Raw genomic sequence first — 16281 nt, 5'->3', positions numbered from 1 at the left:
CTCAAAAAACAAAGATTGATTACTCTTATTGTTATGGATTAGGCATATTTTTACTCTTCAGAGCTGGGATATGGAATATGCTGGATCCCTCTTATGCTGAAACTCAGACGCTGAACATAGCATAGCTCCTCAGTCATTAAATTCTTAATTCCCTTATTAAAGTAAGCTGAGAATGAAAGATGAAAAAGAAAGTACACAAAGTCTTAATGCAGTTCCTTCAAAACTTAACATACAAAATAAAGCTGAATTTCCAATTTCACCAACTTGCCAAAGCACAAGTAAAATTAAACTACCATTAAACTGTATTAAGATTCAGGTCCAATACATATCCGTCAATTTCCTAATTTATGCTATCGAGTTAGGGAAGATATTTAGAAGGCAGAACATTCTGTTCTTTCAACTTTAGGACAAACAAGAAACAAAGATTAGTGGTTCTTAAATGTAGGCACTTGTGAATCACCTGGAAACTAGGTAAAAGTTTTTAAAAAACTACACATACATGGGGCAGAATTCTCTGTGTCCTAATGCAATTCAATACAGCAGTGCTAATCTCTACAAGCACCACTTTGTAAGGAATTACAGTAGAAAGGAGACAGGAGCATGGGTGATAGAAAAGACAGGAAAAAGGGACATGGGATTATTGTTTCCTGGGATATCGCCATAAACTATTAAAGAAATGTTGGCTTTGAAACAACCCGATATGACTTCAAGAGAAATGAACAACTGGGAAGAAACTAAAATTTAATAGACACTCCAGACAAATAAGATCTTAGTCTACAATACCATAGCTACAAGCACAGGCTGGCAAACTCAAGTTTGAATGAGAGACTAAATTACAACTGATGGATAGCTGCTTTTGCAGACCAAACAGATAACAGTTGGAAAAAAGTATGCTTGTGAATAGCAAACTAATGACCATGCAGTACAGTATGAAAGTTAGATAAGAGAAAAATATTATAATGAAGAAAGCTGCATGGCTGAGGGAAATGCTGAGCAAATTATTTGTACACCTAAAGAAAAGGGGAAAAGCACTAAAAGCTTCCAAATATAACAGAATCTACTCTTGTATGGGAGTTACTAGATATTAAAGACTGAGATAAACTAAGACAATATAATCAGTACAATATGAGCTTTTAAGAAACATGTTCTTTCATGTCATAATACAACTAAGTATGAAACAAATAATCAAAGTCTAACACAGTCTTATCAGAAAAACAGGAAACAACTCCAAATCAAATATATATGAGGAACTAAGGGAAATTTAGGGAAAATTCTGTATGCTTTCATACAGTCATTGTAATAAAAACAATATGAGACACATGATTCAACAGAAAGGCAGCAACCAGCCTGAACTTGGTTAACAGTTAATACAGATTATATGGAGAGAACTACAAACAGGCCCCTGTAAAATCTAACTGTAGGAGATACACAGCCATAGTCAATTCAATGCAATAAAAATATACTCAGTCTCTACTATGAGCCAGAAGCTGCCAGAGACCAGAAAAAAAAAAAAAAGATGAATAAAACTAAAAGCCTATAGTGAAGAGCTTATAGGCTACAATGTAAATATCCTGAAAGGTCCTCCTGCTGCCCTAGCATGGGATGAAGTAAACTGTTAAAATGAATACGGAGCTCAAGATATTGGGCAAAACATACTCACATGGACTGGAACATTACCGTGTCCCAAGAGTAAAAAGAAAATGGAAAAAACTGCATTTGTGTTGACATGAGAAACACTGAAAGAAAACATATTCCTTGTATTACATCTTGTTGGATGTTGGCAGAGAGACCAGGCCCTCCAGTCTGGATGACGTCAATGAGCTTTGGCAAATTCCATGAAGAGAACTGTCAAGCTGACAACTTCCATTACTATTTAATAATCATGCCAGAATCGTTCAAAAGAACACATCAGACTAGAAATTCTAATGGGCATGCAGAATGGGATTATAATAATTCTTTAATGTTTAAGACATTAGTATCTCTTATACATTAAAAATAATGTGTAACTAAATAATGATTTATTAAGTTTAGAGACAAATTTAAAGCAGACAAGAGATGATTTTTTTTTTTTTTTTTTTGAGATGGAGTGTCACTCTGTCACCCAGGCTGGAGTGCAGTGGCACTATCTCGACTCACTGCAACTTCTGCCTCTTGGGTTCATGCCATTCTCCTGCCTCAGCCTCCCGAGCAGCTGGGATTACAGGCACCCACCACCATTCCCAGCTAATTTTTGTATTTTTAGTAGAGATGGGGTTTCGCCATGTTGGCCAGGCTGGTCTTGAACTCCTGACCTCAGGTGATCCACCCGCCTTGGCCTCCCAAAGTGCTGGGATTACAGGCGTGAGCCACCATGCCCAGCCGAGATGAATTTTTGACAAAAAAATCAATATGGAATTGATTTCATGTTCACTTAATTTAGGACTCAAAATATTTTATTTCAAGAGACCAAGTATATGGCTAACTGAACAGAGGAAAATCTCTGCAGGAATATTTGAGACTCTTACTTTAGCCAACTGAAGTTACTTATTCTAAAGAGGGAAACTAAATGAGGAGCCTCCTGGTTATCTTTATGGAGTTGAATGAAAGCAGAAACTTGAGAAGCCTAGTAAGAAGAGACTGCCACAGTAAAAAATGATGCTTAGGAGCATGGGAGCCTAAGTTAGAGAGACACTTAGAAAGCTCTGGGTACCCTTCAGTGTAAACCACTCTACAGTCAGCCCAGCATGGACGTCAGTCTCTTCCTCTCTCTATTTCCCCTCTCTCCTCTTCCTCCATTATCTTTTCCTCCCAATTTGTTGGGGCTACCCATTGCTCACTGTTATTAAGTGCCTCAAACTTAAATTTTCCCGGCATCAGTCAGGAGACCAAATAGGTTAACATTAGCTGAATGAAAGGGCATCAAGAGTCAGTTAATTAAATGCAGGAGGACCACAAATCTGTAACTTAATGGGTGTAATACTTAGATATAGGGCAAGTCTGAGGATCAGGAATCTTTTTAAAATGGGATGAGAGTTGAGGAAGTTTCTCAATGGGTCTTGGAAAAGTATTAATGCCAACATTTTCAGTTTAAATATTTGTCAGAAATCAGTCTGTTCATTCAAAACAACAACAACAACACCTGGCCCACTACATCCAACCGAATCTTGTTTTTTAAAAAACGTATATATTAAATACATCACACACTTAAAAGAATTAGATCCTTTATTTGTGGCTCATCTTGTAGCCCTCAACACCAACACAGGATTGCATGCACAGCTTTGGGGGACAGACACAGGGCAAAGAGGTTAAACATGAAGCATGAACCTTAGATTTTTGTCACGTAAATAAATCACCAATGACCAGCATAGTATGAATGTTTATGGATTAGTTGTGATACGTTTCCAACTGCATGACCAGAGACTGTGCTTTCTGTTGTATAAGTAACCACAGTCCTTCTATCAGGTTGAATAAAAGTTTTTAACTAATGGGAGGGTAGTATTATGATGTATATATTGGTTTTCATCCACAGTCCCAGGCTAACTCCTATATCCCTTGTTACAGTCTTTTATTAAAATGTTGGGTGTGTTAGGCCTAAGGAAACAATCTCTCCAATATTCTCCTATCCTCCTTTCACCTGTTTCAATCTTCCCTGGCCTTTCTGACTGTGAGTCTTAAGACTCTCCCCAGAGAGGGTCTTGCCCCATACCCTGGGGGAATCTGGGGGAAGGAATGCTGACCTCATAAAGCTTTCATAAAAACCCAAGAGGACTGGGTTCTGGGTGCTTCCACATAGCTTAACACGTGGAGGTTCTTGGAGGGTGGTGTCCCAGGGAAGGCGTGGAAGTTCCACACCCCTTCCCCCATACCTCACCCTACACATCTCTTCATCTGGATCCTCTGCAATATCCTTGATAATAAACTAGCAAATATAAGTGTTTCCCTGAATTCTGTGAGCTGCTCCAGCAAATTAATCCAACCTAAAAAGAGGGTCCTGGGAACCGCAACCTGAAGATGATTGGTCAGAAGTTCCAGAGACCGGGACTTGTGACTGGTGTCTGGGTTTTGGGGGCTGGGAGGCAGGTTTAGGAACTGAGCCCTTAACCTGTGGGATCTGACACTCCCTCTAGGTAGATAGTGTTGGAACTGAATTAGAGGACACCCAGTTGGTGTCCACAGCTTGGTGTGTTGGGAGAAACCCCTCCACACATTTGGTCACAGAAGTCTTCTGTGTTGATGACTGCTGTGGTGGTGTGAGAGCAGAGGGAAAACAGTTTGAGGATTTTTCCTACACAGTTGAGCATCCACAAATTTAAACAATATCTTTAATGAGCTAAAATATTCCAAATCTCTTAACACAAGCCACTAGGATAATTCTTATATGGTTTGGCTGTGCCCCCACCCAAATCTCATCTTGAATTGTAACTCCCACAATTCCCACGTGTCGTGAGAGGGACCTGGTAGGAGGTAGTTGAATCATGGGGGTGCTAATTCTCATGACAGTGAATATGTCTCAGGAGATCTGATGGTTTTAAAAAGGGGAGTTTCCCTGCACAACCTCTCTTGCCTTATCTGCTGCCATGTGAGATGTGCCTTTTACCTTCGGCCATAATTGTGAGGCCTCCCCAGCCAGGTGGAGCTATAAGTCTAATAAACCTCTTTCTTTTGTAGATTGCCCAATCTCGGAATGTCTTTATCAGCGGCGTAAAAACAGACTAATACAAATTCTTACCGATATCTGTATTCTCTTTTAATCACAAAATAGAACATTTCCCAGAGAAGAAAATACTATTTCAAGAAAATACTCCAAGAATGTTTCTGGTCATCCTAAAGTGATGTTAACAATGACTCCTTTATGTAAAAAATCCCTTTCTCAAACTCATAAACTATGTAAATATGTATGATAAATAATTACCCTCTGTGCTACAATAATAGATAATAAAAGATATAATCAATAATAATACAAAAAGGTCAAGAATGCATCAGAAAATTTCTTTAGTGACAGATGCTATCTGAGGAAATTTTTTTATTCTGGCATGAAGAGCCCACTAAAAGTAACAGACATGGCCAGGTGAGGTGGCTCACACCTGTAATCCCAGCACTTTGGAAGGCTGAGGTAGGCAGATCACTTAAGGTCAGGAGTTCAAGACCAGCCTGGCCAACACAGTGAAACCCCGTCTCTACTAAAAATACAAAAATTAGCCAGGCATGGTGGCAGGTGCCTGTAATCCCAGCTACTTGGGAGGCTGAGGCACGAGAATTGCTTCAACCAGGGAGTTGGTGGTTCCAGTGTGCCAAGATCGTGCCACTGCACTCCAGCCTAGGTGACAGAGCAAGACTCAGTCTCAAAAAAAAAAAAAAAAAAAACAAAAAAGTGACAGACGCAAGCACGCATTTTTAAAAAAAAAATTGTTATGAAAGTCTGCATGATACGGCCATCTGAGAAATGACTTAACTTAAAAATTATAGAATTTATTGATTAAATCAGAATCATTGCAACAAAGCTGCCAAACTAACCCTGAGAGCATATTTGTACCAGATCTTTGAGAAACACTTCTTGGCTAGAAGAATTCATAATCATCAAAATCCCTCTATCTTATGGAACCACGAATACAAGTTAGTTTCAAAATGTCTTCCCAAAGCTTGAACTCTCTCGGTTCTTTATAAATAACTACAGAACTGGCCTAATTTCAGTTAATTAACAAATATGTGATCTAGACTGGGTGCGGTAGCTCATACCTGTAATCCCAGCACTTTGGGAGGCTGAGGCAGGCAGATCACATGAGGTCAGGAGTTCAACACCAGCCTGGCCAACATAGTGAAACCCCATCTCTACTAAAGATACAAATATTAGCCAGGCATGGTAGCGATTGCCTGTAATCCCTGCTACTCGGGAGGTTGAGGCAGGAGAATTGCTTGAACCCAGGAAGTGGAGATTGCAATGAGCCAGGATTGCGCCATTGCACTCCAGCCTGGGTGACAAGAGTGAAACTCTGTCTCAAAAAAACAAAAACAAAACAAAAAAACCCCACAAATATGTGATCTGAGTATAAACCCATGATTTTTAATTAGGTGAATAATTTCATAATACCATACTCTTAAAAATTTTTGTCCAGAGATAATTTCAAAACACAAACATACAAAAAGTTACAAAAATAAATAGTATAAAGAACACTCTTTTCTCAGATATGCATTGTTAACATTTGTCTTATTACTTGCAGTATACTTCTGTGTGTGTGTGTGTGTGTGTGTGTGTGTGTGTGTGTGTTAACACCTAATTCTTTTTTCTGAACATTTGAGGGTAGGTTATAAGCACTCTAGTCCTTCAACTCTGTATTAGTCTGTTTTCAACGATGCTGACAGAGACATACCTGAGACTGGGTGATTTATAAAGAAAAAGAGGTTTGATGGACTCACAGTTCCATGTGGCTGGGGAGGCCTCATAATCAGGGCAGAAGGCAAAAGCCACGTCTTACCTGGCAGCAGGCAAGGGTGAATGTGAGCCAAGCAAAAGGGAAACCCCTTATAAAATCATCAGATCTCGTGAGACTTATTCACTACCACGAGAACAGTGTGGGGGAGAACTGCCCCCATGATTCAATTACCTCCCACTGGGCCCCTCACAGAACACATGGGAATTATGGAAGCCACAATTCAAGATGAGATTTGGGTGGGGACACAGCCAAACCATATCAACCTCTAAACACTTCAGTGAATAACACCATAACTTAATACATGTTCCTATTATAAACAAGGTGAAAGTGAATGTCTTTGCACATACATTAACATTTATATATGATTACTCCATTTGCATACATTTCTAGTGGTGAAATCAAAGAGAAAAAAAAGTTTAAAGGTGATACACATTACCAAACTGCCCTCTAGAAAGTCTGTAACAATTTGAACTTCTTCCACCAGCTCCTTAGCTGATTGCCTAAGTTTCTAAATTTGATAGGAATTTGTTTAGATGTGAGGTTGAGCATTGTTTCTTGTGTTTAATGTGTTTCTGTGCTCAACTGATTTTCTTCTTTTACCTCTTCATATCCTTTCAGAAAAGACTCGTAAAAGCCAGAACCTGCTGGACGAGAAGGCCTATGGCAAATCCTACTGAAGATAAATTTATAGGCCTTAAGAGAATAAGGACTATGACAAAAACAATCCAAACCACAATAATTCATGGTAGGAAATATTGTGGCATCTACATAATAAAGTGGTTGAGGTCCTTCTTGTTAATTTTGAGGCCTGTAATTGCTCCTTAACTGGTCAGGTATCTTGGATGTCAGCTGGCTCACAGGAGAATGTATCTTCATAATGTAAACCCAAACGTTGCTTATAATAAATTGTACATATAAAAAATCTTAAAAGAAAAGTTCAATATTGCAATGTAGATGTCTAATTTCTAGGTAAATTTAGTAAACAGAGTATGTTCAACATGGAGAAAATCATACTCCAGAAATAAGTTAAAAATATTTCAACATCAAAAAAAAATTCAACAGCACCCACAGATACAGCACATAGAAGAAATAAAAAATTACGAATAGTCTTAATAAATAATACTAACATCATATGTCTTTAACCTGTTGATATCGACCTCCCTCTATATTTTAAGCTCTCTCTCTCTTTAAAAAGACCTGACCCTGGGTAAAGGGTACAGGATGGATCAAAGAACAGATAATCCTGGCTGGGCCCAAGCAGTGGTTCACGCATGTAATCCCAGCACTTTGGGAGGCCAGGGCAGGCGGATCACCTGAGGTCAGGAGTTCGAGACCAGCCCGGCCAACGTGGTGAAACCCCATCTGTACTAAAAATACAAAAGTTAGTCAGGCGTGGGGGTGGGTGCCTGTAATCCCAGCTACTTGGGAGGCTGAGGCAGGAGAATCGCTTGAACCTGGAAGGTGGAGGCTGCAGTGAGCCAAGATTGAGCCACTGCACTCCAGCCTGGGTGACAGATCGAGACTCTGTCTCAAAAAAAAAAAAAAAAAAAAAAAAAAGAAGAAGAAGAAGAAAGAAGGAAATATCCTGAAAGTAGGGATAATGGTTAATTAGGAGAATACCAGAATAACCTCAGACACTGGTGATAAACGACTGGTTCAAGGAGAATAAGAGATAAGGAGGAAGAAAAGAGATGAATAGAATAGGCTATGTAAGCATACAAAAACCCAAAGGATTTAATGAGACTGGATTTAAGCAATGAAAGAACAGAAAAAGACAACAATTTTACAACAGGGAAATTAACAGTGAGTTTAGGGTAAAAGTAAACAGGTGCACAAAATAAGTGGGTTGAGGAGCTGTAAGCAGAGAACATTCTAGCTTTAATGAATTTAATACACATATCCAGAATTTTGCAATCAGAACACCTAGGAACTATTTTTATTTCAGCACGCATGTAAATTTTTGTATCATTAGGGAAAATACTCTTATTTTTAATTCTATACAAGGTAGAGGGCACATTATAGTCTTTCAAAACTTCAGTACCTCTGAAGGTTTAAACACATCCTGCAAGGTTGCTTTAGTGTTTGTATCTTTGCCAAGTCTGAGATTATAGGAAGTGAATGGGTTTGTGGCATAAATCACAAGTTCCTAATCCAAGGAACTTCACAGGGAAGAAGAGGGGTAAAAAAGGACAACTTTGCCTCCAGGTAAATAAACTCCTGATATCTTCAACTACTGCAAGGGAGAAAGGAAATACCCCACAAGGAAGAAACCTTAAGATTCATAACTGGAAAGAAAAGAAGGATAATCCTCCTGGTCATGAAGTCCAAGGCAGCTCAACTTTACTGTGCATAAACTCAAGCCTAGGGTTAAACTGGCCGGGTGCAGTGGCTCATGCCTGTAATCCCAGCACTTTGGGAGGCCAAGGCAGGCAGATCACTTGAGGTCAGGAGTTCAAGACCAATATGGTGAAAGTTCAAGACCAATATAGTGAAACCCTATCTCTACTAAAAATACAAAAAAAAAAATTAGCCAGGTGTGGTGGCACGCACCTGTAATCCCAGCTACTTGGGAGGCTGAGGTGGGAGAATCACTTGAACCTGGGAGACGGAGGCTGCAGTGAGCTGAGATTGTGCCACTGTACTCCAGCCTGGGCGACAGAGTGAGACTCTGTCTCAAAAAAAAAAATTAAGAAACAGTTTTGTAAGCTAACTCCTGCAGAGAACAAGTTCAGGCTAATGTTTAGGACAATCAGACAAGTCAGTGAGAGAAGGGAAGGCCTGAAGATGACTAACAGATTTTAGTCATAGCAGGAGCATGTGCTCATTTCTCTGATTAGATCACATTTCACAAAACACACTAGATTACAATTTCAAAAAGAATTCTAAGCTGTGTGATAAGCAGAACCTATTATAAGCAGCAAAGAATAATGCATTTTTCTCTATTAAAAAAACCCTCTAAATTATATTATCATGGTGGCTTAAAGAGACATATTCTTGTTTTGTAATAACTACAGGACCAATTCTATAGCAAGAGTCCATTTTCAACTACAGCTTACACATTTGTCACCTTTTATGAACAGCATGATAAGATCGAGAGGATAATCTGCTGCTTTTAACACTGAGCTGCCTCCAATGTTCTAAATATCGTACTACAAAGCTTCCACATCACTGGATCAGGACATAAGTATAGCTACCAAAACCTCAAGCCCGGTTCTGCTTCATATTATTTTGAACCATTTTTTTTGTCATTAAGTTTCATTTATTATCCAATTTGACCTTCTTTATCTCTTAAAAGGAACATTTAACCCATTTATCTTTCTTACTAACATTGATATGTTTGGTCTTCCCTCTCTTGTCTTTTATATTTATTTTATTTGCTCCTGGTTTCCTAGTGATTTAGATAGTACATATCCTACTTTAATTTCATTAGAGGTACTTCTAACAATCTAATCATTTTTAATGTCCCTCCCCCAACACAACGTCCCATTATGCCCCCTATTTAAAACTTCTTACAATTATATTTTTCAAATTTTTCTCTTATTTCACTAAATTCAGTGAATGTTAGGGGGTAGGCTGGAGACTCCAAATACAATTGTACTTTTCTTTATACAAATATCAATATTTAGACTTAACTCTTTTACTGATTTCCTTACCCACAGCCAATCTTTATTTATTGCAACATTAAAACATATTTTTACTTAAACTTTCTAATGAGCAATACATTCACTTGAGTCAAAATTCAAAAGGTCTACAACTAAGTTTCTTTCCCCTCCCATCTCCTCAAGACACCCAGTTTCCATCCTGGAAGCAACCAATGTTACCAGTTTCTGTTACGTTATTGCAGAAAAACTATGTATTGAATCATTCTTGCTTCCTTTTCTAAAACAACCCCACTATCGCTGAAGTATTACTCTTTCATGCTGTTGGAAATCCTTATGCTAATAAATATTTTTAAAAGATTTTTTGTACTGACATTTATAGTGAGAATATTATACTTATAAAAAGTTATATTTGCTTTATAAAATTACTCTGAATGGTTCCCTCTTTATAATCTGAAAGTTTAAAGAGCTTTGAAACTAATCATCAACCTTTTAATGATCTTAAATAATTTGCCTATAAAATTCTCTGGCCCTCAGGCTTTTAGAGAGATAACTCTTACGCAACTTTCTCTAACATATTGGTTCTCAGGACTCTTTCACACTCTTAAACATTATTGACAACCCAAATAACTTTAACCTTATATGGGTTATAGCTATCAATATTTACCACAGAAATTAAGTATTTACCATAGAAATTAAATTTTTAATATTTAAATATTTAACTTAAAAATATATAAAACAAAATTTATTTGAAAATATTTAATGGCTAAATATTGTTTAAATTTATTTTAAAAATTTATTACTATAAACCTATAACATGTTAACATAAATAACATTTTTACTAAAAATAACTATATTTTCCAAAACAAAGAAAAATTTAATGAGAAATGTCCGGCTGTTTCTCATATCTGCTAATACACTGAATGTACTGAGACATCACACATCACGCAGCCTTGGAAAACTCCACTGTATCCTTGAGAGAGAATAAAAGCAAAAAAGGCAAATAACATCTTAGTATTACTATGAAAATAGTTTTAACCTCACAGACCCCCAAAAGGGTCTTGAGGATCCCAGACTGCACTTTGAGTACTGCTGGATTAATTTATCTTTTCTACATTCAGTTCTGATAAACTGTAATTTTTAAGAAAATTTTCTGGATCATACAAGTGTTCAAATATATTTTTGGGGTCAAGCAAAATAGTCCATTTTGATTCTTTTATTTTCTCTTTATCTGTGGTGTTTTCCCCTCTTATTTTTTGAGTATGCAAGTTAGCTCCATTCAATCTTTAAGTTAGCTAGCAACTTACCTGTTTTATTGCAAACAACCAGCTCTTAGTTACAGAGTTCTACTTTTATTTTAGTTTACTAGTTCACATTGATTGCTGTTTTTTTATCTTTAACAACTACTTTATCTTTTCTTAGGTGTATTTTGATATTATTTTTCTAACTTCTTGAGTTGGACTACTTAGTTGACTTATTTCATTCTTTCTCATTTATGAATGTTAAGTATCTTTAAGGCTATGAATTTTCCTGTAAGCACTGCATTAGCTGAATTTCATAGATTTTCCTATATAGTCTTTAATTATCACGTTTGCTTATCACGTTTTTATGGTCTACCTCTTTGACCCAAGAAGTACTTATTTCAGAATTTGAAAAATTACAAGCATGCACCACCACGCCTGGCTAATTTTGTATTTTTAGTAGAGACAGGGTTTCTTTATGTTGGTCAGGCTGGTCTCCAACTCCCGACCTCAGATGATCCACCTGCCTCAGCCTCCCAAAGTGCTGGGATTACAAGTGTGAGCCACAACTTTTCTCCTTCATTTTATTAATATAGTGAATTACACTAATTGATTTTTCACTGTTAAACCAAACTTATATTCCTGGAAAAATACTAATTGGGTCTAAATATATTAATCCTCCCTTTGTGTTATAGATATAATTTGATAATATGTTATTTAGGATGTTTCCTCTATATTCATGAGCAATTTGGCTGTTATTTTTTGTTCTTTCCACATCCTTGTCATGTTGTAGTATCAAGATTACATGCTAGCCTTACGTAACAAATTGCGAAGTGTGTCCTTTTCAGAGTTTGTGGATGACATTTTTAGTTTGACAGTTTATTTTTTTCTAGCACATCAGAGCAATTTTTCCTTTGTCTTCTACCTTTTTAGTTTCTGTGGAAAATGAAACAATCTGTTTCTGGCAATCTCATAATTCCTCCTTTGAAAGTAATATTCCACTACCCCTCATTACTTTTAATTCTTTGTCTTTGATTTTGGTTTTCATAGTTATACTCTGGTACACTCAGGTGTGATTTTCTTTTAATGTTACTCTGCTTGAGATTTATAATACTTCCTGAATCTGTGCCTTAATGTCTTTTACCAACTTCTAGAGATTTCTCAGCCATTGCTTCTTTAAAGACTGCTCCTGCTACATTTTTCCCTCTCCTCTCCTTCTAGGACCTTAATTACTTTTTCAAAACATTTTGTGCCAGATTACAGATGGGAGATTAAAAAGGTTTTGACCTTGCATCCCTTTGACAGCCAGGGTTGGGAGAGGGCTGTGTCTTCTCTCCATGACCCTGAGCAAGCTGTGTGACACGGCTCATCAACAGAATATGGAAATGTGATGTTATGCCAGGGTCTGGGCCCAGATCTTCAGACACTATGAGTCCTCACACTTCCTCTTTCTTGAAATGCTTGCTCTGGGAGAAAGTAGCTGCCATGTAATTAGTCCAACTACCCTAAGACTTCCCTGAGACTGCCATTTATGGAGAGAGAAAAATGTTGGCACCACACCTAAGAGTGCAGAAGCCATCTTGGAGGTTCCAGCCCTGGAAGATGACATGAGATGGACCAAGGCCCTGGACATAAGGCTCCAGTGTCACTATCCCAGCCATTTTTAAGCTGTCTGAACCATTCCAATCAAAGACCAATCAAGACACTGTAGAGCACAGGCAAGCCAAACTTGATATACCCTGACTGAATTCCTGATTCTCAGAATCATGAGCATTAAAAATAGTGGTTGTTTTATGCCAGTAAGTTTTGGGGTCATTTGTCACTGGGAGAGGTAATCCTCCTCCGAAGCCCCGAGTGTCCCTACACATTCTTACTGATGTCTCAAGAATACAAAGCCCTGACTACTCTTTGCCTAGGACATGTCCCAGGGCTCTGTTTGCAGCTAGCAAACTTAAGGGATGAGTAACATCTCTGTCCTGCAGGTGGCGAGAAACATGAGTCACAGATCACCTTAATGTATTCGGTGAGTGAGATATTTCAAAGTTGGGATTTATTTCTAAGGCACAGAACTTTAGGATTCCAACCGAAGCCTGAATGGTTTATCAGCACCAACCTTCCAGCCTTGCTGGGCTCTAAACACCTGTTTTTGTTTCTCTATCCCTAAGTGTCCATAAAAAGCTCTGCTTATCTTCTAATCCAACTTTCCCAGAATCAGTACATGCTACTAAGAAGAAAAGTGGCCTGAAGTTCTGGACTTATCTCTCTGCCTCAATGGCATTCAGATACATTTGAATACATACATGTCTTTTACATTTTGAATAGTTTTTCTCATTTTTTAGAGTATCAATCCAAATTACTTTAGTCAACATTACTGAAAGTGGAACTCCTCCAGAAACAGATTTAATATGTTTAATATTTAAGGCATTTAGAAGTTCTGTTTTTTCCCTTCCCTCCACTATAGGCCAAATCCACAAAGAATGCTTGTTTTTGAAATAGGCATTCTACCAAGCATCCTTAAAGGTGATATACATTTTCAAATAAACCTAAAAGATAACACTGTTAAACTACTGAAATACCTTTATAAAATATCATTTGCACAAAAACATTTCATTTGAAGTAGCGAAGCCTAACCATTTGGAATAAAACAACTTTAAAAAAATATCTTTTTAAAGAAAAAAAGTAATAAATTAGAGAAGAGAAAAGCTATATCAACTTTCATATTTTAGTATTTTCCTCTTCTAATTGTCTCTAAGTATTTACTAAGATTACCTAGAAATAGTGTCATTTACATGACCTAGGTTTTAAAAACATTCCAAACATAATAGAGTTTTTTTTCTGGTATTCTTTTTCCCTTGGAAAACTATGTAATTTTATTAAAATTTGTAGTGAAACTCTGAGAGAAACATCATGTCTACCAACACTTACAGTGGAAAATACGAAAATCAATATATGGGTGAGAACCTCTTCTTTCTGATTCAAATCCTGCTCGGCTCCTTACACGTACATCTCCTGGACAGAATCAAGAATAAAACATAAGTTTAGAAGGCTGTCATTCGGGAAGAAGCTTCCATATGCAACAAAGGTCCATGTGGTATCATATTCATAAGTAATAGCCCACTGATGATATATGTGGAACAGGTAGTTAAGAGCTGATTTATTCAAAAGGGTTCAGAAAATCTCAGTAATGAATTGTAAGGCTGAATGAGGAGGATTTTTTTTAAATCTACCCCTACAATAATTATTATAATCTATATTTTAATAAGTTAGCCTTCTGAAAGAGGATTGAAGTGTATGATAAGATGACCTAATATATTATTCACATGGGCAACTTTTTTTTTTTTTAAAAAAAGGCCATTGGGAAGCAATATTTGTTTTACAGGAGGTTGAAAATCCTCAGCACAAAACTTCAGAAAGCTGCAGAAAGAAGCAATATATTTATTAAGAGCCAACTCTGTGCCTAGCACTATACTATGGGCTAAAAGGGATATGAAAAATGGAAAACACATTACTTATTTTCAAGCAGTTTACAATTTCATAAATGTGTAAAAACTTAAAATGTTGAAGACTTTGTTTTAAAGTCAATCCGATTAATCACTCTTTTCTCATTGACAGTGGGTACATCCAAGGCCTTTAGCTGAGTCTTAAACTTTGGTCTTTGTAAGCTCAGTGTCGTTCCTACGTGTGCCCACATTACTTCCAGATTTATTTTTCTATACAGCAACATAACCGTAGCAACCATGTTGTAGACACTCTTTTTTGTGTTTTACAGGCATTAATTTATTTTCTTCTCTCATCAACCCTCAGAGATAGGAATCTTAATCCTCATTTTACAGATTCAAAAACTTGACTTTGAGAAGTTAAATAGCATGCTCCATGCCACAAAGCTAGTGCAAAGGGTAAGTCAGGATTTAAACCCAGCTCCATGGGTTCCAAAGACAGTACTTTTCTCACTACACTTTTATAGCCTCCAAGGTCATAACCTTCAAATCTTCAGCCTCTATTCCTTTGCTCTTGCAATTTGCCTTGCCTAGAGGGCACTCCTGCTTACTCTGTTTCCCTCAGTAGGACCATGACTTCCTCCAAGGCTCACTTCATCGACTATAATTCCATCCCACAATGACTAGTCACCTGTCCTGTGGCCATTCCTTCATGCTGCAACAAATGTTAACAGGTAAAGCACTGGAAATACAGCAGTGAGCAAAATACATAAAGTCCCTGTCACTGTCCTCATGAAGCTTATCTTTTTGTGTGATGACACAAATAGTAAATACCAAATTTCAGTCTATGGAAGATGATGAGTTACATGGAGAAAACTAAAGGTAGGAGGAATAGCGAGAGAGGAGCAGGGGAGAGTGACTCATTAGTGCAGTCAGAGAAGGCCTCACTAACAAGGAGGCATCTGGGCAGGGACCTAAAGGAAGCGAGGCAGTGAGCCAGGGAGGAAGAGCCAGCGTAAAACTCCCCAAGACAGAAGCATGCTTGGCACAGTCAATGGCAAGCCAAGAGGCTGGCGTGGCAGAAGCAAGGTGAGTGAGGGGAACTGGTGGGGGTGGGGTGGAGAGGCAGTGGAGTCAGATCATGCTGGACCTTTGCGGCCATCAGAGACTTCTGAATAGAGGAGTCAGATGATTACGTCTGAAAAGGTTCACTCTAGGTGTGATGAGAACAGTCAGGGAACACAGGTAGACGCAGGGCCTCCAGTTAAGGAGTAAGTAATAAATGTGATGGTAACAGCACTGGTCTGGTGAGATTTGGGTGTATTTAAAGGTATCAACCAGTAGGATCTGCTGATGAATTCCATATGGAGTGTGTAAGAAATAGGAAGTAAAAAAATGACTCTGAGGTTTCTGATCTGATGACAGGAAGAATGGAGTTATATTTACTGAGATGGCAAAAGACTGCAGAACAGACAGACATGGGGAACACAAATGTCTTGCTTTAGACATGTTAAGTGTGAGATATCCGTAACATTTACATGGAGATGTTCTACAGAGTTGAACAAAATATGAATCCAAAGCTCTGTCTTAAGGA

General features: G+C 37.7%; 2 protein-coding genes across 6 annotated transcripts in view; one reads left to right on the top strand and one right to left on the bottom strand.

Annotated features, from left to right (window-relative positions):
* Nucleotides 1-15330, top strand: part of MTFR1 (mitochondrial fission regulator 1) — a 141744-nt gene extending 126414 nt beyond the window's left edge. Inside the window, exon 8 of one of the 2 annotated variants that reach the window (XM_063643265.1) lies at nucleotides 15313-15330. In XM_063643265.1, the coding sequence (XP_063499335.1) occupies nucleotides 15313-15315 (3 nt within the window). In that variant the 3' untranslated portion in view covers nucleotides 15316-15330. Of the gene's footprint in view, nucleotides 1-7028; nucleotides 7987-15312 lie in introns of those variants that run through there. The other variant, XM_055286215.2, reaches the window with a different exon arrangement.
* Nucleotides 1-16281, bottom strand: part of PDE7A (phosphodiesterase 7A) — a 128250-nt gene that overhangs the window by 50681 nt on the left and 61288 nt on the right. For all 4 annotated transcript variants that reach the window (XR_010121871.1, XM_055286210.2, XM_063643260.1 and 1 more), the window contains one exon: nucleotides 14176-14259. Coding sequence is in view for 3 of the 4 variants with exons in the window: in XM_055286210.2 (XP_055142185.1) it covers nucleotides 14176-14259 (84 nt within the window). In the remaining variant the exon portion in view is untranslated. The remainder of the gene's footprint in view (nucleotides 1-14175; nucleotides 14260-16281) is intronic.

The sequence above is a fragment of the Symphalangus syndactylus genome, chromosome 7 (assembly GCF_028878055.3).
Source record: "Symphalangus syndactylus isolate Jambi chromosome 7, NHGRI_mSymSyn1-v2.1_pri, whole genome shotgun sequence".
In the NCBI taxonomy this organism is placed as follows: domain Eukaryota; kingdom Metazoa; phylum Chordata; class Mammalia; order Primates; family Hylobatidae; genus Symphalangus; species Symphalangus syndactylus.
The sequence above is the reverse complement of the archived record's forward strand: the minus strand, read 5'-3'. Positions and strand labels throughout refer to the sequence as shown.